The sequence below is a fragment of the Manacus candei genome, unplaced genomic scaffold (assembly GCF_025592945.1).
Source record: "Manacus candei isolate 608988 ecotype Guabito, Panama unplaced genomic scaffold, ASM2559294v1 h1tg000042l, whole genome shotgun sequence".
NCBI classification, from domain to species: domain Eukaryota; kingdom Metazoa; phylum Chordata; class Aves; order Passeriformes; family Pipridae; genus Manacus; species Manacus candei.
The window spans coordinates 4,182,505-4,209,589 of NW_026138090.1; the positions used below are offsets into that span (position 1 = coordinate 4,182,505).

The 27,085-nt window shown below is 45.7% G+C and overlaps 1 protein-coding gene across 7 annotated transcripts in view; it reads right to left on the minus strand.

Moving 5' to 3' along the window:
• Positions 1 to 27,085, minus strand: part of FRMD4A (FERM domain containing 4A) — a 365,081-nt gene that overhangs the window by 91,172 nt on the left and 246,824 nt on the right. For all 7 annotated transcript variants that reach the window (XM_051795149.1, XM_051795154.1, XM_051795148.1 and 4 more), the window contains 2 exons: positions 8,549 to 8,643; positions 546 to 638 (listed from right to left, as the gene is read on the minus strand). In XM_051795149.1, the coding sequence (XP_051651109.1) occupies positions 546 to 638; positions 8,549 to 8,643 (188 nt within the window). The remainder of the gene's footprint in view (positions 1 to 545; positions 639 to 8,548; positions 8,644 to 27,085) is intronic.

A 27,085-nucleotide genomic window follows, 5' to 3' on the forward strand; every position in this document is an offset into this window, starting at 1 on the left:
TTTCTTGTCTGATCCAGCTGTGTAGAAGCCAACTGGCTGCCATAAAATGCCATAATTTGCTATTTGTGAGTTCGGAAGGTGCATATGACAGAACTGTACTGGGATTGATTTGGTCCCTGACAGAACACACACCCTGGGCACAATCCAGAGGAAATGTGGCTTGTTGGTGAGGAAGCGAGTGTTCTCCCTCCAGGTTGCTGGCTCAAATGGGTTATCCTGGCAGAAGGAGGGCTTTGTTCTTCAGCCCTACCCAGCTTGGACTTTCCAGTTCAAAGCTCACAAGTAAAAGTGTAAAGACATAACATCTGATCTTGTCCTCATTTCTCTGTGGGCAGCTCGGGGTGTTAGTATGGCTACTACTTGTTTACGCTTGAGTGAGAAGAGTTTTCAAACTCAAAGAGCTCAAAAGAAACCTCTGCAGAAGTGTTTGTTTGCCCACAGGTGTTTCTACAGTGTGAGAAACCGACAACCTCATTTCCTGGTCTGCAGGGAACAGGTGGTCCATAGCTGTATCCCATGGGAAGGGCTCACCAACACACACTTACCTGACACAAAAGTACAAAACAACCGGTCCTGACTTTTTGGGGAAGTCATGTTCCAGCACCCGTCGGTCCAGCTGAAGCCAGTTCAAGTGTCCCCTGGCAAGAGAAGAGACAGTTTTGAGCCTGGCACCAAAGAGGTTTCTTGCTCCTCGTGGCAGTGAGGTCTGAGGTGTTACAAAATACGAGCTGAACCACCTGCTATTTGCCCTTGACTATTGCATGATATTTGAAAAACACACAGTAAATGTTTGAGAAGTGGAGGCGATATCATCCTGGCAGTGTTTCAGTCTGGGAATCAAACTGCTAAAGTTCAATCTGTCAGGGTGAAAGCTGGTAGCACTGAGCAGGCAGGACAGCCCAAAATGTTATAAGCTTCACCTTTTTATTACAAGCCCCTGGAGCAGTTGTATCATTAAAAGTCTGTCAAGATTTTCATTAGAAATCCTTATGGTTAAGAGTTTCCACAACGCCTGCAGTATTTCACTCAAGGCTAAATCTGACTCTACACACTGAGACAGTTTATTTACCACCCACATGCCTGCAATAGCCTCTCTAGGTTTGCCCGGCCCTCGTTTTTCCTTCTTCAGAGAGCTATTGAAAAACAGCTGCTCTGTGAAGCGTTCCAGCTCCAATTACCACATGCTGCTTTTCTTTTGCCTAGATGGTACCTGTCGTCATTATTTTCTGCTGCAATTTATCCATTCGTGCCTTGCTGCTGGAAGCTTTCCTGGGCAGGAACTCTGTTCTTTGTCACGTTCCCCGCGTTGTAGAGCGCGCTGTGTGTGTGTGTGTGTGAGAGGGACTTTATAAATACCATTATTTGTATTACGAGGGCATCTCACTCCCCTGCTGAGATAAAGGCCCTGTTAAATTAGGCACTGTGGAAATACCTAGGGTGAAATTCAGGCCCCACTGAATCTGGCCAGAAATTTGCCATTGCCTCCAGTGATGCTAGGACTGCATCCTGTGAGTTTTTTGCTATTGATTTCAGCCAGACCAGATTTCACCCAGAGGGAGAGGCAGCCCTTGCCTTCAGTGCTCTGCTGTCTAGACAAGCAAGGAGCGAGAGAATTGAAGTGATTTGGGGGAGAATCTTGCAGCAAATAAAGCAGGAAATGGAACTCAGATGTTCTGAGCTTTATTCCAGTGCCTATTCACCAGCTCATGCTAATCCTCAAGAATAATTCTTCATTCCACTGTAAATGAAAAAAAAAAAAAGCCAAAAAAAGGAGATTGGCTTTAAAAAACCCCAATAAATTAACTTCTAGAATTGCAACAAGCCTTAGCAATGTACCCTGTCAGCAAACACATTCAGCTTTCACAGGGGTCTGCCCGTTCCTCCTTGAAGGAAGCATGAGCTTTGGGCGACTGAGAAGCCCCTTAGGAAAGTAGGCAGTGACATCTCTGTAGCAATTTAACTGGATTTGCAGCTCCACCCCTCCATCTTTCCAAGAAAAATAAATAAAGGAGAAAGCAGCAGTTTCAGCAGGCTTTGAATCACCTGGGTTCAGCTGGAATTTCTGTACTGCTGCCCTGGTTTACATGGATGCAGAAGAGGATGGGCAGCTCAGGAACCTTCCCACCCAGGCAGCTCCAGGCTGCCCTGGAGGCCATCTGGGACCCTGTGTGGACTCACCTCAGCCAGCACACTGCTTTCCACTAAGGAATTCAAAATTACTGCTGAGCTCCATTCATCACTGCCATGGGTTCAGGATCAGACATCTACAAAAGAGTTCTCAAATTTTGCCATATAGAAGTCAGGTGTTCAGTTTAATCAGCCTTTGTCTCTGCTTTGCAAAAGTACTGAGTCTCAATGTGGTACAAGTGATACATGTGGAATCAGGTATTTTCAAACTCATCCTGCACATCTTTTGGCGTACAAAAGGATCAAAGCCTATTTTATCCCCTGCTGCAGACACCTGTGTGTTTCTTCCCAAGGTATTTTAATTTTTAGGCAGGTTTTTTTCTCTAGATGAAGTTTTTACATAAGTTTTTTCTTTATTTAATTTTTTCTCTAGGTATAGGGAAACCTGAACCGTGTTTTAAGGGTGTAGACTTGGTAGCAGCCTGCCTACTGTGAAGGGGTGATATCCTGCAGAATTTCAAGCCCAACTGGTCACTTCATATGTCTCTATTGCAGCTCATGGACTGAGGGAAGACTGCCCAGCCTGTGACAGCACTGGTATCAGGGTGAGGATGGCCATGCTAGCTGGGCTGGGTGTAGGGACTAACTGGCCTGGCTCTAAGCAGGCTCCATAGCTGGGCACACAGCACAGTGGGGTCTCCTTCCATCATTTCTGCTGCTGGCATGTAGCTGCCCAATGCTACTGTAGGAACCCTGCATCATTCCCTGTTGTTCAGTACAGATGGGTACTTTAACAAGATTTGGTTTTTAGAAGACTGATGTTCCAGGCTGACAGAAATTAAGCCCCACTGAAAGATTTACAGCCCAGGCACCTAAATATTAGAGGTTTCTACATTTCCTGCTGCATCCCCCCTTTTTGAAATCTGTCCTTTTCCCTATTCTTCTCGTCCTGAAGTGCTATTTTGTTTCTTTTAACATGAGTCAGGAAGGCTGAAATTAGCTGTGAAGTACAGATGAGGATTGAAACTAGCCATGCTCACCCATTCCTAGCCAAAGGACAACCTGAGCATTTAACCACATAGGCCACAGTACAAAGCACTGTCAGAGCAAGGAAAAGCCACACTAAGCCTGACATCCTATCCTGAACCTGTCCAGTTCCATTTGTATCACCAAAGCAGCAGCCACCAGCAGCTGATGGTGTTACACACCAGTTCTCACCCAGGTAGAGTTGTTGACAATGGACTTACTGTCTACCTCTATGTTTATTCAACAGCAATGTCTGGCTTTGCCTAACATGCACAAGGAAGGGTTGAGAAGCCATGGTGCACAGCACAATAAATCACTTCAAGGTATATTTCTTATTTTGAAAAGACTTTTCTTTCTCACCGTGTTTTAACTGGAGAATCTGGTTGATATAATCAGTACAAAATGACTACCTGCATAGACGTGTGCATACCAGGTTACACGTTTATGTCCCACACATACACGGTTGTGTGCACTGAATAACACATTTAATTGCCACTGAGTTTTTAGGCTGAAGAGTTTCATTACTCTCATCTGCATGGAGCTTAAATCCAAAGCTCCTTCAGAGGAGGAAGGTCACTTAAATCCCTGCCGGGAGCTAACTGCTCACTGTACTCAATTACTACTTACTATCTTTCATCGCTGAGGGCTTCTGGACTGCAGACTGTCACCTAACTCCTTGTTCTCAAGTGTGCATGTGTGGCATGTAGAGAGCAGCAGTGAATAGTCACTGGCATCTGCCTGTGAATGTGGTCTATTGGGGAGCCAAACTCCGATGCCGTTACACCACAAAACTCTTGGCTCTGGAAGCTGTCCTCCTGTCGTCAGCAGAACTATTCATGGAGCACAATCCCATGTAAGACAGAGAAAAGTATGGGCATATAACCCTAGGCATGTAGCAATCCTGACAATTTTCATGGACCGATTTAGGCAGCTTGCACTGGGATCCCATTCATACGTGCCTAAGCCTAGCTGGATTTCCTTCATGGTTCAATTTAGAGACACAAAGTAGCTTTTGTTTCATTATCACCATTGATTTGTTCGTTTGGGTGTTTGTATCAGTGTATTCACAAACAATGGTGTAAACAGTTTTGGGGGACCTATAGGGAGGTCAGATATTGGAAGCCAGCTCATTTTCATCTGTTGGCTGTACTCATGTTGGCAGTTAAACTGGAGTGTCAACAACAACCACATAATTGCTTTTAGGAAAAGAAACTGGGTCCATTCAGTTTACAGACTGAGTATGGATTTTGGTGCCCAGGGTCCATATTGTCAATTTTGTGCAGTAGTTCTGTTTTCTTTTATCAGTAAAGTGTGGTACATCAATGAGTACTTTGCCTCCAGGTGGTTCTGTTTATAGAGTTTTACTGGTTAGTGTCCAGTTTTCTGAAAAGTGGATCCACATTGATTTGTGTTATAAAGGTATTTAGACCAATAAACCAACTCACACCCCTTCAGTGTCAAACTCATGTTGAATTGAGTGGACACTGAGAAAGATCAATTCACATAATAGGAACCATATAAACTATTTTACGGTTTCATCAGTCGTGACAGAAACAAAAAACCCTTTAAGTTCACAGATTTTTTCAATTAAGAAATACTTTTGAAGAGGCTGAGAAGCTCAAGAAGCTATATGAGTTTAACTATACAAATTTTGGAAAAGAGTGGACTTGGTGATAAAAGACCTGGTCCAGTGCCAGAGCAGGGTGTTACTCTGAACGCTGCACCCTCCACTGGACCAGCTGTTTGACCAGGATGTGGGACACCTGCTCCCTCATTTTGGCTTTGCCACATGGCTGGAAGGTGGAAATAGGCTTCCTCCCAGTTCCCAGGGATGAGAGAGTATTCCAGGGAAGGGTGGTACCCTGCTGCCCCTTTGCCATCCCCTTGGCCAGAGGGTCCTGTGCTGAGCAAGGGCATCCTCTATCATTGCCTTATCATGTTAGTACAATCTCTAGATACATGTAACATAAATATTGAGGGTCTCAGTGCCTTGCAGTTTTTATCATATGCATTAATCAGCTGAAGAAGCTGTTCTGCAGGTTCTCTGGTGAGGGAGCAAAAGGGTTTGAGTCAGCTTTTGATTGGACCCACAGAGAGGGGGAGCTGTGGGATGCAAAAGTTGGTAACTCTCCATGGAGCAGGTGACTCACATCTAAGGACAAGTAAAGGATGTGGAAAACCTGCCCAGGGCCCAGACGCGGAGTCTGCAGTGAACAGAAGGGTAATTCTGACCACTTGCTCTCAGTGAATGCTGGAGGAGCTGATGCCAAGGGAAAGGGCACTTAGCGGAGATTCATAACCAGCTGAACTAAAAAAAAAAAGCCCTTTCCCCATTCCTTTTCAATTTTAATCAACCAGCATATTGCTCTTCTGGCTTCCTGTGAAGCTTGGCCCCACGTGCTGTACAGGGACACCCTTTTGACCTGTGCTCTCCCGCAGTTAATGGCTCACCATAAAGCGTTCCTATGATCATTAAAATAGAAGGCGTTATTCCCCCCTCCATAATAGTCTGACAATCTAATTTTAGTCACGCTGAATGCAGTAATGGCCCTATATTATCACAAGAAACTATTAAGTTGCCAACGCAAAGGTTGTTCCTATTGATTTTCTTCTAAGGTTGTCATGATAGAGCACAACTAATGAATGGAAATCCCCAGTACAAATAATTTCTAAATAAATTACTCTCATAGAGCTTTTACACTTAAATAGAAGAATTGATTTAATACTTTAGTGGCTTTTCTTCTTTCTAAACTTGCAATTTAGCCAACCCCAGACTACATTTATGAACCAGGCTTTTTCTGTTTTAGCTGGTTATGAGTTCCCTTCAAGTAAGGCACATCGAAATTCAGTGGGGAGTGAAGAGAATGAAGTCCCTGAGGGTCTGTGTCACAGAATTAAAGGATTTCTTTTCACGTGCCCGGTCTGTATCAGCTAAAGGGCTGTGTTAGGTGCCCTGCAAACACAAATTAGGGGACTATTTTTACTACTTTTTGGAGAAAGGGGATTTTTTATATTTCCATTTCACATTGCAGGTTAAGATCTGTGGTACAAACAGCTCAGTTTATTTTCTCAAGTTGACATGGAACATCTATTTCCAAGACCCTGTCCAAGGCCCCAGGTATATTCTTTTGTCTATGTTCAGTCAAATAAAACAATTGCTGTTTGTGACAACTCTATTCAAAGCATTTTACAACTGAAGAAGAAATACTTTTGTCAAGGTTATTTTCACAGCACCAAAGAAGCCTCAGTGCAAATGTCAGAGTCACAGTGGGACAGAAGAAGGGCTGCAGACCAGCTTCAGATCAGCTTGGACTTACTGGCTTGTTTCTGAGTTGCATTTCCTTGATTTAATGAGGGTGTCCCCAAAACTTTCCTGTGGGCTGGATGAGGATCACCTAAAATGCGCCCTGCTTCATCTTGACTACAGGTCTGAAGGTGACCAAGAGAGTGGATGCCATCACCTAACCCTTTGAAATCCTGCCAGGGCAGAGCACATCCATCTGCATCCATTGTGTATCTTTGAGCTCTGCCTCAAAAACCTCTATCAGATACTTGCACTTCCTCCCATCACTAACTCATATCTTCGCTCACACCATTTGGTGTTAAACCTGGAGGCCCCAGGGAAGCCTGGGCTCTCTCTAATTGACACCTCCTCATTAGCTTCCCTTGCACTCCCAGGGGAGCCCTGTGCCCTCACAGCTCAACTGAGAGTTGGGGCTTGCTCAGCTGCTCTCTGGTTACACTCTGACATGTGTCTCGTTTCTCACCTGTGCTGTCAGGACTGTTAAGGGAACATTTTCACCTCATAGTGTGCTTTGGCTTCTCTGGTGGTTTTCCTGCACCCCTCAGCCAGCACCCACTGAGTAACTTGCTCTCTCCAACACAGAATAAGACTGTGGTAAGAGCACTTTCCTCCTGCTGCTGTATAAATGGTCAGTGCCTCCTGCTGTTCCTCCCTGGAGGATCAGTCTCATTAATTTGTGTTGGGTTGGAGATCTCCTACAGGGCTGAGTTGCTCATGTCAGTGAGTTGGGATGGATTCTGGGATTCAGGTACTGTGTCTGCACGTGCCTGATGCTGAGTGTTCCTCCATCCTGGGAACTGTGTCCTGAGATGGCCTCAGGCTGTCCAAGGCAGGCACTTGCCAAAGGAATTGACTTTAGAGGGGTGCTTACTGCCGAGATGAATGAGGATATGTTTGTGTAATTATCCAGCAGCCTCTGATTACCCGATCCCGAATCATTATTCCAGCAGATGATTTACATCTCCCTGCTACTTCAGCAGGAGAGCGGAACTGGCTCACGACAGCAATACTGCTGACTCAGCTGTTCTGGAGGCACAGCACTGGCTTGAAAATCTCGGGTTTTTAAAATGATACTTCCTGAATATGAATCTTCCTGATTCATATACGAAGAAAAAACCCATTGCACACCGAGGTGGAGTAGGTGGGTGTGCATACAAGACCCAGTCCATATGCAAAGGACAGTGTAAATCCTGAGAGAAAACAGACAGATGGAAAAATGTAGCAGGGATTGTGCAGTAGCACTGAGGGGTCACAGCCTAGGACTAATCACAGACTTTGGCAGACCTTAATGCTTCTCCAGTGCTAATTTTATTCTTGCTGTTTAATCAGGGGGTGGACGTGGCCTGTCTTGAGACAAACCCTCAAATTTTGTGGTAATTCGAGGACTCTGGGAGCTGTTGTTCTAGGCAAACAACCAACACTGAGGTGACTGCAGTGTCAGTGTCCCATCCTTTGGTTTAGTTCAGCCATAAGGCTGTTGTATGATTCCTGATGAGGTCAAATCCTTTGCATGATGGAAATTTTATATTTAAAAATGCTTTTAATTCATGCTAAATTTGGCAATTCCTTCCTTTCCCACACTTCCTTCTTTCTTTTTATTTTTAAGAAACTCGAATCTGGGATCTAAACCATCAGAAATAGTAGAGTAATTTTGTGAGGTTGGGTTTCTTTTTTTCCTTTCCTTGAAATAATATAGCACCACTTTTAAGCCTGCTTGAGTGAATAGACTGATTAACACTGATTGAACCACCAATCTGGTAATGAACTAGTGAGTCGATCTTAGATCCATGAGGGCTTAAGGTAACCTTTTAACAGTGGCAAATGACTCCAACTCTTTGAACATGGGGTTAGGAAGGGATTGTTACTGCCTCTGTTCACCTCCAGCCATACTTGCCATGAGAGGCCTCTAGCCCTCTGAGGAAGGGGCAGTACAGGACAGACTTTGATGTGAGGTCCATGCCCTCCTAGACCTTGGTCTAGGACCTTGGGTTGCACAGTGTTTCTGTGCTGCTTGTTTTGCTTAGGACAAACCCAACAAGATTTTCTGATATCTAAGAGTTGCTTCTTAGGTCTTTGATTTCTCACACTTACGTTTCATCTGTGAATGCAATTCCAAAGTACTCCTTCTCCTTCAGGTTGAAATGAGATGCCACCAAGTCAAGCAACTCCTTGGCCAAAAGCTTTGGCTGGAAAACAAGAATGAAAGAAAGTGATTAATGAGGAGAACTTGGATAGAACTGCACTGTGCTTCTGGAGGAAAACACTATCCTTGAAGACACTCCACAGCTGTTGCTTTTATGTTCTCTCTGGTGTTCAAGGTAAATCTGCAAAGAACATTAGCCCCTTGAAATGAGCAATAGTTTCCCTCCCAGGTAAATAATAAAAACCTGGCAATTCTGACCTATTCAGTGCTTAATGTTCCTGCAGACAGATGACTTGCTGCCTGCCAGTGCTCGGATCTACCAGGACCAGCTCCCTCCTGCCTCTCTTGATAATTTTAGTTGTTAAAGCTTTTTATCAAGGACCTTTGCAAACACATTTCAGACACCCACTCTCTCACACACAGCATGGATATATGCTCATAACACTAACAAAATACATAGTGCCAAAAGATAGGATGTGACAGGACCAAATGAGAAGTAAATGACAGAACAAAATAGTTTCCCATTCACTATTGCTTGTCATATAGAGATAAGGATATATCCTCAAATTTAGGCACTTGGAAAGAAAGACAGGAAAGTAGCACACATGTTCAAAATACCATTTGTAAGAGCATAAAAGCCAAGCTCAGAGAAACAGAGGACGGTGCATTACTACCTTTTCTGCAAAATCTTGTCTTTTAACTCCAAAGTGTCCTTCTGCCTCTATGAATTTTCCCCAGTCTGCTGAACTCCTGTGTTTCTGACCAGACTTCTGAAGCCTTGGCCATAACACAGCTCTTGTCCTGACTGTCACTGGTCAGAAACAGGGGTTCAAAGGATCCAGGTGGCTGCAGCCTGCAATAGCCCCAGATCCCAGAGCTGCAATGGTTACAGCAGCACTGGCACAGCTGGGGTCAGAGATCCCAACAATGTTCCCTGGTGACTGCTTATAAGGATTTGGTCTACAAATCTCTGTGCTGCAAGCCTCAGGGAAAATAAAACTGTCTGCAGGCTTGACTGACCCAACCAGTCTGCCAGGCAGCTGAGTCAGTTACCCCAGACATGAACCTGTTGTTAAATGGAGGTGAAATGATGATGCTGTGCAGAAAATGAGTGTCGAGGACCTGATAACCCTGCTGTCCTAATCGACTGCCCTGTCCTGTAAACAGAAACACAGCTTGTATTGAAAAAGCCCTGATTTGTACTTTAACGCCCGAACAGACTCATAAAACTCTCAACCTCTGGAAATGTTCCTAAACCCAGCCCTATCATAGTATCTGACATAGCTGAGACTTTCCCTGTGTACTTCCCTGGCATTCATATGAGTGTCACACCATTCTGCACCCACCCATCTCCCTGCTCTCTTCTAGTGCAGTTACAGCAATGTCTGAACTGCCCCTTTGGGGCACCCAATGCACAGGGGGTCTCTAGGTCATTCCAGCAAAGAAAGAAGCAACAGCTGTGCCTAAATGCAGCACTGACTTAAAGAAGCCTCTGAATACAAAAGAAGTTGCTGTGTAGGAGGAACAGGCTGGCAGATAACAAATAGGTGGGATGCAACCAGCCTAATTTGAATTCCCAAGCCAGACTTCTCAGGCACAACTGTTGGAGTCTCTGCTATGACTTTACTGCCAGCTGCATTGACTTTCACTCCTGAATCAGTTCCCACATAGTGCTCAGAGATGAGCAGACCAGGCATGAGGTCATGGTCAGATCCCCTGTCCCCTTAAGTCCCTTCAGGGACCCAATCAAAGAGCACACCAGCTACACCAGACTTTCTGGAGACTCCTCAGATACTTCTCTCCTGGCATTGTGCTGGGTGAGAGGGACATTTGCAGCATCCCTGTCTCCTGTAAGATGAACTTCTCTTTGCCAGAGCATTTGAAGAACAAACTACAGTTTGACTTACGATATACAAAAATACTGTGGCAAAGAGGATGGTAAGACTGCTGGGTGGATTCAGAGGTACACAGGCTCAGTGCAGGTGGCAGGTTACTGTGGGATGTAGGATGAGTTTTCAGCTTAACAGCAGACAAACATGTAAAAACTTATAAAGGACAAAGAGGAAGAGGGGTTTGAGCCTGTCAGTGTGTAGTTTGAAGCTGTGCTTTTCCCCCACTCCTGTCCAAGTCTCCCTGCTACTTTCTCTCCTGGTTGGGCCGAATTCTCTCTGCACCAGAAAGGGATTTCTTCCCAAGCCAGCACTACTGCAAGAGGATGGATGGGAATGCATGGCAGGCCTGACTCCTCCATGGCCAAGGCCAAAGTGGGGGCAGTTGGTGGAGGCGAATCCATGTCTGAGGGCATTGCAGGTGCAGTGCTGCATGGCTGTCACTGCCTGGCACCCAGTGCTCTGGGATGACTCAGCTATTTGATAAACGAGCAATTACGCTGCCAAGCAAGGGAGTGAGCCATCAGTGTCCCACCTGAGAGGGCAGGGGTGGAGAAGGGTGGTGAAACAGCATGCCTCAAACATAATAGCATTTTCCCAAGCCTGGCTTGAGCACTTGGAAGGAATAGGTTGAGCTTTCATATTTCACAAAAAAGCAGAACAGAGCAATAAAAAGCTGATGTGCAACAGGCTTCCTGTGGACATGGGGGAGTGATGGGTCCCTCTGCTCCAGTCAACCAGCAATGCCACAGGGGACACTGTCAAGGGGTAAAATCCCCTTCTGCTGTTCAGCCACCTCATGGAGAAGTGATGCCCAGCATCCCTTGCCTCATACACGACTGCATCCAGCCCCAGCTATCCAGTGGTGAGCAGTACCCAAAGGTACCTGCCTTCAGCTACCCTTCCCAGACAAGATGGGTAAATGCGATGTGCTGCTTCCTTATTTCTGCTGAGTGAGACCTGGATGATGAAAAAGCCGTGGAGAGATGGTCAGCTTGGTGTGACAGCTTTCCCTTCTCTAATGACCAGTAGTGAATGCTACTCTCCCAGCACAGCCCCACTCCTGCCCCTGGGGCTTGGCAGAGACACTATTTCCAGTGCCCTTGCTGTAGGGCCTCCTCCAAAGCCTGTGGTAGCAGATAAGGCAGGATAACCCTTTGCCTTGCAAGATAAGGGGAAAGAACAATAGATGCAGACCCAGCACTGGAGCAGTGCCAAGTTAGTTACTGGGCCAGAGTCCCTGAAGAGGCTTATGAAGCAGTGAAGTTAAGCCCTGCTAGTCCCCTTCAAGATTACTTTCCTCTCTACCCTTAAGCTCTGCAAGGTTATTGTCCTTTCCCTTGGGATGACTCCTGTGTCCTCCCAACACAGACAGGCAACCTGAGTCTTCGGAGGGGAGAGAAGGAAGGGGTCTTCTCCAGGTAGTAAATACTCCTCAAGACAAACTTGCACAGCAGGGATAAGGCAGGAAAACCCAGCCAGGCACAATCTGAGCAGCAGCCTGTCCCGATGTCCCAGGAGAGCCCCTGGCGCTCGATGTTAACGGTTAATCTTCTTGCCATTCGCGATGGGAATGGCTGAGCAATGACCTCCTTTCATGTGAGCTGCGCAGACAAAGAGCTCATTAGCAATGCCTGTGGCAAGTTGTTTTAATTCATTATTAATTTCTGGACTTCATTTTCCGGAGGGATATTCGTTTTGCGTTAATAAAACTTCCGTCACAGACACATTGAAGAAGATGGGGACCTGGTCTCTCAGAGCAGGAAAGTCAATAGAAAGTGGGACCAGGACCTTCTGCATTCAATACAGCTGGCTGGTCAGCAAGATAGCTTGTGCATCTCACAGGAATAAATTAGAGTAACAGGTGGCATTCAGCCTAGAAACTGAACTGTGTCCTCAGTGATGCAGAGCTGGACTGTGGTGCCCTGTGAGCTGTCCAGGCAGCTGTGGAGACCCCTCTGCATCTGCTGCTTTTCATCTCCTTCCTGGAATCCTCCATGTAACCTCTATCACAAAACGTGCACTATGGAGCATGTCAAGAGCTCCAGCTGGATGGCCTGAGCTTGGGATGGGGAACACCAGCAGAAATCCTTCAGCTGGAGCAGTGAGAGCTGATCATGCTTTGCTTGTGGGGTGGGTTTGACAGAACAGCATTATTCAGCCAGGGAATGCCCTGCTGCTCCTTCCCACTACAGGACCCTCTTTGCAGAAAGGTCTGTGAAGAACAGTGCACTGTAAATGAACTGTTATTGTTACTAGAGAAAACAGCAGGGACCTGGTTGTGGTCCCAGCACAATGGAGCTTTGGCCCTGGGGGAGAAGATCCTGCTCCTGGTGAGCTGTATAGTGGAGTTTCTGGCACAAACACCAGCCATTCATTAGCCAAAGCCTATCCCTGAGCCTTCTCTGCATGGCAGCAAGACGAGTGCCTTCATGAGTCTGGGCCCCTACCTGTACTTCCCAATTCCTACTCCAACCTGGAATGAGCAACACTTAGCACATTGAACTTTCTGGATTTGAAACCATGACACCTTCCACAAAACCTAATACCTCAACAATGGGTCACTGGATCCACTTGCCAGGCATGATGGCACCAAAACACTGTCCAGTGGATTCCCGATCCTCTGTAGAGTGGTACAACTCTTTTGTGAAATCAACCCTGACTTGGGGACATGCTGAGGTTTCTCCCTTCCCTCTCAGAGAGTCAGAAGAGCAGAGGTGGACTCATTAGAGGCTGCCTCCTTATTAGCAGAACGACCCAGACACCGTTCCCTGATGCCTGGGCCATGCCTGAGGTTTGTCTGAAATGCTGCCTTATGTCCTGGATCCACAAGGCCTCAGCAGCACAGAGCACAATGAGTGCATGGCCAGGGCCCTCTGCAACCCCAGATCCTGCAGGCTTGAAGCAGTGAACTCATTCCCTCTCTCCCTCCACCAAAAGCAGCCAAAGTTTGTTCAAATAATTACTTAGAGGAAAGGAAGAGCTTTATTAGTGGTGTCAGGAGGTGGCAGGAGAAGAGCTGAACCTCAGCAGCAGCTCTGTACCTTGAACATGCCACCAAGAAAGATTATGAAAAGGCACCAAAGGCAGTGCAAGAAGGTCCATATGAGATCACAACTGGCTGACTCTCCCAGGCTTGTCTCCCTACATTTCCCCATAGCTTAAAGAACCCCCTCCACACCCTACACTGCAAGGCACAACCTGTGCTAGAGAGAACCACACCAGAAAAACTTCAGTGCACACAATGCCCAAGCTCTGTCTGTATCTCCTTGGCTCTATTTTAAGGAGCACTCACAGCACTGGCAAATTAACCACAGGGGATGAGTGTCTCTTCCATGCACTCCAGTCATTTCTGCACAGAGACACTACATAAAGGTGTACTCACTATAGGTGTCTCTTCCCAATTAGACATGATGGCAACTTCCCTGAATAACAGCAGAGCACAGCAAGCACTGAGTGCAAGCAGGGAGGGGAAGGACAAACCTGAGAGTGCCTTGGTAAGGGGAGGCTGCATGAGGGATGATTCCTACTGATTCAATGTCAAAAGCCCCTGACTTTCACAGCTCTTTGATGCATTTATTGGATGAGTTCTTATTAGTATGAGCACACTAACATGGGCTGATGTGCCCACTGGGGAAGCAGGCTGGGATCTGCTCATGGGAGACCTCCCCAGTGCTGGAGAGAGGAAAAGGAGGAAGTGAGAAGCAGGTGATGCACAGCAAGGATTTGCTACACAAGGTGACATGCAAAACCCATTTTGGTGCCTCCTAATACCAGTCACAGTCATTGTCACACAAGTTTAGTGATGATACTGATACGTTATATTTTGGCCACAGGATGGGAGGAGGAGGAAGAGGGCTGCTGAGGAGAATCTCTTCAAGCCTGGGGGAAGCTTGACAACAAGCTGAGTGGTACAGTTGACACACTGGAGGGAAGGGATGTCATCCAGAGGGACCTGGAAAGCTTGAGAAGTGGGCCCAGGGGAATCTCATGAGGTTCAACAGGGTCAAGTGTAAGATCCTACACCCGAGTGAGGGAAACCCCTGGTATCAATACAGGCTGGGGAATGAAGGGATTAAAAGCAACTTGGTGGAGAAGGACTTGGGGATACTGGTGGATGAAAAGCTGGGCATGATTCAGCTATGTGCACCTGCAGGCCAGAAAGCCAACCATGTGCTGGGCTGCATCATAAGAATCATGGCCAGCAGGTCAAGGGGGGTGATTCTGCCCCTCTCCTCTGCTCTGGTGAGACCTCATCTGTAGTACTGCATGCAGCTCTGAAGCCCTCAGTACAGGAAAGACATGAACCTGTTGGAGCAGGTGAAGAGGAGGGCCACGAAGATGATCAGAGGGATCGAGCACCTCTCTGTCTGACAGAGGCAGAATGGACTTTTTCTGTCAGTCATATTGGAAAATACAGCAGAAACACAAGCATTCTAGTATTAAATATTCAATATAATTAAAAGACAATGTTACTGGGATTTGAGCAGCCCAAAGAACTCTGGAATCATGTGTTTCCCCAGTGGAAAGACAGACTGCCCACTTTTGGCAGAGAAGCATGTTTCTCTGTGACAGCTTCTCATTAAGCCTAGAAATGAGTGAGTTATAGAGAGAGATCATCTACCCACAGTCCAGCAGTGCCATGAATAAAAAACAGATGACATGGTATTAGCGGCTGCTGGTACGTCCCTAGAAGCTCAGGCACACACAAAGTATATTTCATTGTTTTATTAACTGTCAAACAAGCCCATCTATTTCCCTTCCCCCATGTCATAGCTTTTCCCTAATTCTCTGTGGCAGAAGGTTCCTGGGAAATGCACAGTTTCAACACATGGACAGGCGCGTGCCGCCCGCAGCCATCCAGCACGGACACACGTCGGGCTGTGGGAACCAGGTACCTGGCTCACACCGAGTGGTGCCTCATTTCACGAGGGTAAAAAGACCACTACCATCCACTGTCTGCTTGCTGGAGGGACTTGCAGGGAGATAAATCACGAGAATACAGAGATGAGACACTGCCACGCCAAGTGCTGCAGTGCTAAAGGCTGTTGGCAGGACTGCTGCTCAGCCTGCACTGAGGTCGTGCTACAGCCCAGCTGTGGTCAGGCACAGGATCCAGGGCTCAAACCATTGGTATTTAGCTGTGAGCACGTGCTGGTGGAGGCTGGCCTGTTGGTACCTTCCAAGTCAAAGCCACCAGGGCATAGCCCAGCCCAGCCCCAGTCCCAAGGTTGGTCACATTGGAAAGAGGGAGTTTATTCCTAAGAACACAAGCTGGGCTGTGCCACATGGCTTTCAGCCCAGCCAGCAAGCCCCTGCCTATTTTATTTATGAGAACAGATGCAGCAGGTGCTGTCCAGTGATTGCCTGAGGAGGTTTGGTTTCTGCAGGACAGACTGTGAAGTGTGTGTAGTTCAAACTAGCCTCTCAAGTCACACTGATTTGGTCAAATTTTGCTCAACATTCAAAGGCTGAATGGAGAGACATTCAAATGCCTCTTTGGTGGATTGAGTTGCAGTGTAGGCTGGGGTATGTGGGCAGTGTGGCCAGTCCATCAGCAGGAGAGCAGAGGTGGAAAAGGAACGGTTTGCACGAATGAAGAGCAATTTTTCCCTTGGCTGTGCCCTACCAGACAGGGTACAAGGCTTCTTCATCAGCCAGCAGCAGCCCTCACTCGTCTCCAGCCTTGGGCAGTGTAATCAGGAGGAAATAAAAGTGCAAAACAGTGATTCATGCACAGTCCTTCCCCTCCACTGACTATTAGCATTTGATAATGGGGCAAACTCCAGGTGCCCTTAATGAATTACATCATGTACTAAACCCAGCCACAATCCTATCCTCCAACACCACGGTGATAAGGGCAGTAAAGGTGCCCGTACAGACCCTTTGTATTCTCATTGTTACTCAGTGGCCAGCAGCCTTATCTGCTGAAAGCCAGCAGCACTCTCATACCCCTATGTGTTAGGCAGTGGATTGCCCCATGATAGTCATGGACTATAACTCCTTCCTGCCCCTGCTTCCTCATGCATGAAACATGGAATTCTCTCATCTGGGGGCCATCGAACTGTCACAATTCTCTTCCTGTCAAATTGGCTCTGCCAACAGCTCTGTCATCCCATTGTTTAACCCATTTCACACACTTTGAAGAACAGAAAAATCCGAAGTTGCTCCATGTAATGCCATGTAAATACCAAATAATGGCCCTTTCAGCCATCACCTCATCTGAATACAGCATAATAACATTGAACAAAACCGCTCAGGCTGAAGGCTTGGGGGTTTAGGGGTTGCAATTCCCCTTGTGGGATAGATCCATTCCTCAGCTCTGCACTACTGTGTCAATATATGGAGTCCACATAATCAAAGCAGGCTGGGATGTAGTTGGGTGAAAAATTATTCATGGAAATGCAAAATGCCTGGAGAGAGAGCGCCTTTTTTTTTATTATGGGACAGTTGAACTCGATCAGTGTTGGGAACTGGCGGTGGGAGCATTGCTCGTGCTGGCACAGGCAGCACCTCCTTCCCAGAGTCAGTGGTGGGCTCTAAAAATCTCTTTTCTTCATTTACATAAGAAAATGAGACAACTTGCCTCTAGCAGCCTCCTCGGGAACGTGGAGGGTGGTGACAGAGTGCCACTGACGTTTTTCTTGGAAAGTCAACACCCACAACTTGTGGGAATTAAGATTTATTAGGGTCGGAGAGAAACAGACAAAAAAATTCCCAAGTTTTTAAAAGAATCTGCTTGGTAAAAGGATTAGAAATACCCTACTGACAAGTTGCCTCAGAAATATTCACAGATAGCTGCATTTCTGGGTTCAGCTTATACCTGACACTCCATGTCTTAAGTCAGAAGCCATTGCTGACACTCTCTAATTCCCCTACATATTAGCAATGTGGATCTGCTTAAATAATTTTGCAGTCAGAGAAAGCAGAGAGCATGAGCCAGCCAAGCCTGCATGGCAAATTCATGTCAAAGCCAAAATGGGAAGCAGTTGGTGGGATGAAAAAGACACTTTTGGGTCTCCAGCATCCCTCCTTCCCTTCTTGCCTGACTTAGAGGCAGCTGCACTCCTTCCCCATTCAGATGATACCCAATGACCCCATTCCTCTCTGTTGTCATCTGTAGCATCCTGTGACTCCAACAGAATTTTCAGGTGACTGCATCCAAAGAGACCAGCCAGCTGCTACTGGTACTGGGACAGGAAATCTGCCCCGTGGTCATGGAGCTCATGAATGACAAAAGCCTCAGCATTTCCCTCTTCCCTCCCTTAGTCCTCTGCTTGCTCCATCTCTTCTCTGTCTCTGCTGGGAGCAGCTGACATCCCCACATACAGCTGAAAGAGCTGGATGATGTGCTGAGGATGGGAGAAGGATGAGCTGAGTTTTGGTGCTGGCCCTGGCTCTGATCATGTATTTTTTTGTTCGCAGACCTGAAGAACAAGCAGATTTGGTGGCTTAGAGCACTACATCCCCCATGAGAGTCTATCCTTCTGTCTCCTGGAGGGTTTGGGAGAGGGCAAGGATGCTGTGCCTGGTATTCAAACTGATGTCCTGGTCTGCCCTGACTACATGGGGTGCCAGCAGGAGCAGCACACTGTAAACTGTTTCTTCCTGGGATCCCCAAGAGTCTGCATCTCTGTGCTGTGCAATCTGGATGTGCTTGCTGGATGCACATCCCGTTCATGGAGCATCTGTGCCAGGTCCACTGTTTCCCAGTGTACCTCCTGTATGCCATAGTGCTGATCTGTGCATGCACAGAGTCCCTTCTGCAGAGGATTTCCAGAGGGAAGTGGTCAAAATCATGACATTCCCCCCTGGATTATTTTTCTGGGTAGTAAAGGAGATCATGCAGAGTAACCTCATAAGAGGACTCAAGCCACCCTTGAGTTCTTTCCAATTGAATTGTGGACAGGAGCATGAACCGACTGAGAAGATCTGGCTAACCACAGAAGCAAACCCAGATGGGAAAGGCAAGCAGGCATCTTTTTTGGAGGAATTTGATGGAAAGTGTGGAATTCCTTATGCTGACTGATGTAAAAATTGCTTTTGTAGCACTGCCAAGGCCACTGCTGGCTCATCTAATCAGGCATGAAAACATCGCTGAAGCAAGTCAAAAAGTTGCCCTGAGTCAATTTGTGCATGCAACTTTTTATTATTCTTTATTTAAACTTTCTATATTTGGTTTTAGATGGCTGGAGGAAACAGATCCTTCCTCTGTTATCTTTCTTTGTGTTTCACCCAAAACCTAACACAACACCAGATCTGGTTTGTTCTTTACAAGACACTCCTGAATACAAGCCTGGCTGGCTTCTTGCTTCACTATGTGTTTACTCCACCAAGTTCTGTGTTTTCAGGAGGCTCCTCTGAACTCCATAAGAAGTTTTATAGTATTGTCAGGAGTCGCATTCCACGGACTAATATGGTTTTAATGAAAATGCATCCCAAATTTGAGAGTTTTAACCGAGATTTTTTTAATTTTCGGGGAATTTAGAGAAAACTTATGAGGCATTAGCTCAGAAAAATTCGTACAAAAAAAGGTACTCATTTATGTGGACCCAAACAAGCAACTTTCAAGCAAATTCAGTTCCCTTAGAGCAGAAGAAAACCCATTCACAGCTATGATGGATCATTAATATGTTCAAACCATTGATTCACTAGCCCTTCAGATCATTCTCAATGGCTTGAACCTATTAATGATCTATTTGGTAGCTTCCCATCTCCTTCTGCAGGAAACCTCTAGGAGGTGTATAGATGAGAAAGTTAAGGATGATAGATCAGCGGAGAAGAAGGAAGATGCCCACACGCAGGAGGATTTGGTCCTGGTTGAAGACCATCAGTTTCATATAAACAGTAGACAGAAGCATCTGTGCTTCACAGCAAAACATGATTTTCGAGGTCACACTGGCTTAAGCATCTCCCAGTTCACCTGATCTCCAGGTCACTGGAACTGGGTGCATTTGGCACTTGGATCTCTATGCTTTAGCAGCACTGGCTTTGTCAGCATCAGTAACCTGAGGAGGGCCATAGTGTACGATGCTCCTACAGCCCTGAAAGAAGTGGCCTGAAAGAAGCCTGGGTAACCAGGCAACTGCCTTCTTTCCCTCATCCTTGTAAAGAATCACAAAAGTCTCATTTTTCAACACAAAGGTATTTAACGTGTGGAAGATGCCCCTGCAATGGAGATGGATTTCACTGCCATTATCTGTAATCAATTTAAGCAAGCAAAGATATTAGTAAGACTAAGCATATCTCATGGTTTTATCATAGAAGTGGGAGTTGCAGAGGATTTTTCACCTTCCTTTGCACGTAACAAGCAGCAGTGACGGATACAGAGGCCAGATTAGATGGAGCTCTCCAACTGGAGATTGGTGCTAAATTAATACAAAGTGAAGCAGCTCAAGATGCAAATTGCACATGCTGGGGAGTTAAGAGGGTTTGTGTACATGGCTTTGGTTCTAACCCTTGACTTAATGCAAAGGAAAGAAGACACAGAAATGGCATTCTGCATTCTGTGCAGCAAGCAGGGTTGGAAGTGAGATGGCCTACTTTTAAGAAAGTGCTTCCAATGTGACAAATTTATTCAGATAATCTCTATTGCAAATGTTTGGCTTAAAGTATTTTTGGTCTTCATATGTACTCGCCTTTTGGTTTCTGGAGATCTGTATTTTTGAATTTTGAAACAGAACAGCCAACTGCTTCAAGAAAGTCAATTGTATTTTAAATCATCTGACTGTATCACATGTGGCAAATCAAACTTTGAACACAAAGTGAGCTTCAGAGCCAGCTTTCCGGGCAGGAATCCATTTCACACTCAGCTGACAATGGGGTTTGATAAGCGCTTGGCCAGTGTGAATAACCAGCTGCCTTCTATATATATTTTGATTTGGTAGTATCTGTTGAAGTTTTATGTCACTGAGAGATTGTTGGTATTCTTGTAAAGTATTAAACCCACCTTGACAAGGTCAACAACAATTTATACAGAGGTCAGCATTTTTATTTTGAAATATTTGATCATAATTCTATCAAACATTAAAGAAAGAGTTTGGCTAGGGCACATAATGAAATTGGACAGCTCACACAATCCATTTATCTTTTCGACTGTAAACCTCTGCAGCGCTCTAGTTCATCCAGTTTCAAATCAACTGTAGAAATGTCCATCTCAGTTCATCCAGCCTACAGAAATTGGTGTTTGGAAATGCTCTTGATATCTTATTGCAGATGTGGAAAAGGAAAAATAATTTCCCAAGACGTACTAGCTTAGCTGCATTCTTATGTTCTGTTTGCTTCTTAAAAATCTCTCCTGAATAAGGATGTTTATTTCTATCCTCACTCAAAGTCACTTCTTCATCGCTGAAAATATTTAATAAGCTAAGCGGATGCTTATTTTTGTAGCACATTTTCTAAACACATTAGAATAATTTATTAAAAAAAGCTTTGTGCAAAATCTACATGGCCAACTTATGAATTGTGATTTAAGCAAATCTAACGTTAATAAAAGTAAATAAAATAAACAATAGTGCTAGGTCTGATGCATAGAATTAGCTCATCCTGTTTTATCCTACACACCATTTGTGAGTACAGCGGAATAAATTAAACTGAACAAGAGCTACATCCTCATGTGCTGAGACTGGGAAAGGTGAATGCCTGCAGAAGCATAACAGGTGCAGAGGCTTTTGTGCATTTGTTTTTATCCATACTTATACTTAGGGATGCAGTGAAGAGAGCTGACTCTACCAGTAAATTCTCCATACATACAGCAATATTAGATTTCCCTCCCCTAAAGAACTTGGAGTTGAAGCGTATTGGTCTTCCTGGATCCTCTCATCAGTTTAATTATCTGTACATATGCAGCTGCTATATTAAGAACATACCACAATGTTTTGAACCTTCTGGCTTAGCACACTCAAATATAAAGCATGCTAAGAAAATACTACACATCAGACAGACATTTCTTCCCCTGGGAAGGTCAGAAGAGAGAGGCTCAGCCTCATTTGCCAGATATGGGCTACATTGCTCAGTGCCTGGTGGCAAAGCTCAGATGTTATGGGGGACTCGAGTGGTCAGGGAAAGCAAGAAATGGAATACCTAAGGGAACTGCTTTAACCTTGAAGTCAAGTAAGAGTGTGATGCACTGTGTAGGTCCAGCTCTCAAGGCACAGGAAATCAGTGCTACCCCACTTATGTCCTCCCTGCTTGTCTGACCTCTAATCTCCTCTGCCTCAGTGTGGTCCCCAAGTTCACCAGAGTGATGGCTGGGCCCAGCCTCTGACTCTGCTGGGCTATGGGGCAGAATTTAACACACCTTGTCCTGTAAGACAGGGTGTCCCTCCCTCTGGGTGAGCACCCCAAGGGAGACTTTGCTTCTTGAGTCAGCAGGTGTGGAATATAACCCAGGATTAGGCTTGTGATAAAACAGTGGTTGTTTCACAGGGAATGGGAAAAGTCAACAACTTGGCATCTACAGAAGGACAGAAACTTCCCCTGCCTTCAGCTACTCATATTAAGCACTGTCTGCAGTCTTCCTTACTGAGTCTATACATTCAGAAGCCTGTATAGGAAGCCAACGAACTGACTGTGGGGGTGCCTAAGAAGCAAAGGTTTCCATGTCCAGAGTGCTTTGGGACACAGCAAGGAGGCTGCCTGGATCCCGTGGTCTGGTCCCCTCTGTCGGTCACAGCAGTCACCACGTTGTCCATGTGAACAGCAGGACAGGGACAGGACACTTCAAGGAGCAGATCAAGGTGCAGTGGACAAACCTTGGGCACAGCGAAGTCCTGCCTTCACTTCTATATGTTTAGTTATTTCTCCTGTGACACCTACTGAACTAACACAGGGAACGCTAAAACTCAGTGTGGCTGGAGCACATGGATCATCCTGGTGCACATCAGGACAGTCTGGAGCCCACATGGATCCTACCACTCCCCCCCACCTCCTCACAACTCCATTTTAACACCTTTGTAGGCACCTTGAAGGTGAATGGGAAGGGGTCGAGGATGGTGGCCTTTGTTTCCTGACTCCTGTCTCACCATTGTAACACTGTAAATCCCATAAATAAAGGAGGAGGCAATGGAGAGAAATGATAATTGGCCACAGCTTGAAAGAAAAGAAAGCAAAATAATACTTGCTCACCATAGGAATTAATGGGAGGAAAAGAAAGGCTTATTTCCCCTGATATTTGTAAAAAGAAGTGTTGGTAATAAACCCAGTCCCATTAAAAAGGAGGAGGGTGAAATGAATGACCGGATGAGATAGTGAGTGCCTTTTATTAAAAAAATAAAAAACAAAAAATCTTTTTTGTGCAAAGAAAGAATAAAGAAGAAATAAGATGGAGTGATTAGGAGAGAACTCAGGCAGGGTGGATACTGTTAGTGATAAACAACTACTTAGAAAATAATTGGAAAATGTAAATGCATACAAATGCGAGTGATGACCCATGTACTGGGGCGATAGCAGAATTAGCCAATAGATGTAATGAACCATGAAAGGAGAAGCTTGGAGACTTTATGAAGAATTGAGGAAATTTTTCTAAGCAGGAGGGTCAGAAAGCAAACAAAGGCAGCCTGATTTCTGTAAAGGAGCAGTCCTTGGCCCGTGGATGGGGTGATGTCAAGTGTGCTGTGCAATGGCATGGGAGCTGCTAGGCATGGGCCGAGCCAGCTGGAGTTTTGGGGTCTGACATATGCTACCAACATGCACAATTAGCTATAACCCAAGGACAGCAGAGCTTGTTGTCCCCCAGAATATCTAGAAGTTTCCTCAGCACTGCCAGGAACTGGAAGATGGTTTGGTGTGGTGCCAATCCAAACCCTACACTGCAGCTAACGCCCTCTCCTTACATAAGGACTCGTCCCCAGTGCCACCAACACAAGCACCTCTCTCTGAGCAGACCCAGGGACTGATGTCCTCCACCACAGCTGGTGCTGTGACCACGCTTCCACTGTGGACAGGATAGTGACTGCCTGCCCTTGAGGGATGCTGGAACCCTTCCTCTTCCCTAAGGAAAAGCTGAACCTCCTTGGCAGCGTCCAGAAAGTCTCTTTCTGTGTCTCACCCAGACATCTCCTCACTGCAAAGTGTGACTGAAGTGACCAAATCACTGTATCTGTTCCTGCTTTCATTAAACCCAGTGTGAAAGATGGGCAGCAGCAGATCCTACAGAAGTGCAAGCAGGGGTATCAGAGAGGCTGTTCCCAGTGGCAGAGCCAAAGTGTCATAAGTTTGGCCAGCCCAGAGATCAGTCATGTTGCTGGCAGATGCTGCTGCTGCTGGAAGCACAAAGACCACCTGCTTGGTCACTTCAGTGTCTCAATGGCTGGACTTGAATTAGATTATTGAGGACTATGAGGAAAGACCCTATATCTTTAGAAGGACAGTGTTCCATTACACTTCCCACAGGCATCAGGAAAACATTTATCTGCCTGTTTGCTCTCTCAGGAAACTCTGAAGATGTGACCACAGTTTGTCTGGGGAAGAAGACACCAGTATCTCTTTGGAGAGAAAAGAAATTGAATGGCAAATATATTTCACCCTGCAAAGTCTGAATCCACAAAGGAACTCTTGCTGGTAGGAAAAGTTATGAAGAAGTGAGGAGAAATCCCAGAAAAGGCAAAAGTCTCAAACACAGACTTAGTCTCAGGCAGAAAGTGGTTATATGAGAGCAGAGATATGTTATATCCTTATAGTGTAAACCACTGCTGCTCAGTGGAGATTCATCCATCAATACCAGAAGAGAAGCTGGCCTATGGCTCTTTGCTGGCTTGCCAGACTTTTATTAAATGCACAAGAATGCCAAGTCTGTAATGTCTAAAAGTGAATTTATTTAACAATGAACTCTTTGAAAAGGGAGTCCCAGATGTGTAATTAATAATGAATCAGTGATATGAAATCTGATCCAAAGCCTACTGAAGCTGATAGACAGACTCTGACTTCAAGGAGTTCTGAATAAGGCTCTCATTAGGCAAAAGGAAAAAAAAATAAAAAGCTGAGCCAGCTAGTTGGTTAAAAAAATATTATAGCTTGGATTCTGTGCTATACAGAGACATACAATAATCTGCACTGCACATAAATCCCTTCTCTGCTGACAGGGGACTCACACATCTCTGTGTCTGAAGCTGAACTTGAAATCTAGGAGATAAAATAAAATAAAAAAAAAAAACTGTGAGAGGGTCCCAAAAGGAAGACCTCCAGCAGTTTGAATCACAGCTCATTTCCTCTTGGCATGGGCTGGGAGATAACTGTCAGATATGTGTCATTTGGAGGCAGCAGATGCTGCTGCTCCCTGCGTGCTGAAGCCCTGCTCGTACCCCCACCCTGCCCCAGCCTGGGCACCCACCTCTGCTCGGCCCTGGCTGACTTTGCATCAGCTACACGCAACACGGGGCACAGAGATAATCAACCTGAAACTCTGGCCAAGCCCAGCAGACCGTGGTGTCCAAAGGGGGATGCAGCTTGTCTTCCATCAGTGCAACTTAATTCAATTTGTCAGGGATGCAGACGGTTTGGGTGAGCCTGATCCAATCACCGCCATCCCGACAATGGCCAAATTTTGCACAGGCACTGTGAGGTGGGGTTGTGGCAGCCTCTGTTTTTCATTTGCCTTTCAATATGACTGTTAATGGGGAGGTCGAGGAGATGTTTGTTGATGAACAATTTCATCGTTCCATATATTTTTCGGGAGACATAAAGCACACATATTAAGTCATCCCCTTGAGTCAAATATTTTTAAGTACAGTAACACAGCTCGTTTTTAAGTAATCAAATAATAATTAAAAATAATCTTCTTCCATTTCTGCTGCAGAACCAATGTGTCTACATTGAATTTGCTTTTTTAATAGCAAATTGTAACTCAATCTAAATGTAAATTCCTGGAGAATCTGCTATCTAATTCTCATTATTTCCACTTGCTTAATGCAATTAGAAACATCTGTCACTGATCAACTGTCCACACAGTGAAAACAAATAATAATTCATGCTCTCTGCCTCCATAGTCTTTCTCAGGGAACAGACTGCTTTAAAACCACTCGCAAAAGCCCAAGAGCTAGAGCTGTGCAAAGTGCTTGTGACAAGCTCTGAATCATATCGAGTACGCCTGACCATCAGCGTCTCTGTAGCTCAGTGACATTTACTGAATAACTTGAGAGAATTCTGGATACACATAAAAATGACCACCCTGATTTCTGGAAACATTTGGCTTTGGGGTCCCCATCTTCAGGAATAGATTGTGTCCTGCCAGGGTCAGATCTCACTCTCTGCTCCCAATATACCTGGACACAAAGTCATGCTGGAGAATGCAGATAGAGGTTTGGTTGCTCAAGGAGCATCAGGAGGCCTGTGAAAGGGATATGGGTGCAGGGAGAAAAGACAATGGAGTCACTGGGGCTTGAGGGTTATCCCAGCTGCTGCCTGTGGTCCCAGTTTGTCTCTGCCTGTGAGAAGAGTGGAGGGAAACAGCATTGTGAGAAACCATCAGAAGTGAGCGTCCAGTCCCCATGAGATGGGCCAGGTCAGGGGCATGGATGGTGCTTCCTCCTCTTTAAAGCACACTAGTGCATATTAGTGCTCTGATTGCTCAGAAGACAGTAAAAATCAAATGAGAAGATAAGGTTTAGAAGAACTGAACATCACAAAACAGGTTTGTTCATCCCCTGCCCACTAGTGACAGGGGTGAAGAAAGAGTAATCACAGAGTCTAAGTGGAAAGGGATTCTAATTAGGCATCCACTGCTGAAACACCCTCAAAAGACTGAAGAAAATTAATCCAAAACCCAGTCTTTCAGGTAACCAGGAGAATCCCAGTGCCACAGCCAAACCCTCAATCTTTTTGACTTCGAGCTGCTCAGCAGCTGGAGGCTTGTTCCTTGCAATGGCCTGGCTGCGACATGGGGCTGACACACGGGTGTTGGGAGGGTCTTCCTAAATAAACATCAGAGGGACTGGGGAAGTACAAGCAAATGGTCCTGCCAACATTGCTATGTGGGTCAGAACAACTCTGTGCATGAAATGTTCCTCTTGGCTTCAAAGCAAGAAGGGTAAATGAAGTGTAAATGGCCTGCCTGGATTATTTTATTTTACTCTTAAAGAGGGCAAAGGCAAAGCTCTCTAGTCCACTCCTTTTCCAGGAGACAGGTGTAACTTAAGAGACATTACAAGATCCACTCTGACAAGATGAAGTCTCCAACACTGTCTGGGCTGCCAAGCCAGGAGGGTCGGGATGAGCTGAAAGTTGCTGGCCTGTTCACGATCTCATCAGGTCACATCTACTCACCACTGCACCTCCTGCTCCAACCCCCCTTTATTCCTCCATCCTCCACTGTAACCACAGGGTTATACACCCAGCAATGAGCTAGCTTGGCAGCCATTTTATCCCAGTGGCCTAAAATGTACCTGTGCCCATGTAAGGATGAGGGGATGCCTGTACTACTGCCTCATTTTATTAAGGTGATGGCTACTCCAGAAGGTAGATGTGATGGGGACCAGGCTGCAGTGCTAGCCTGCTATCTGGTTGCACAGGAGGGATTATTCTTGTTCTGCTAATGGGAATGCTGGAGACAGGTAGCAAAGAGGAGGAGAAACTCCTCTCCAAAAATAGGGATAAATCACT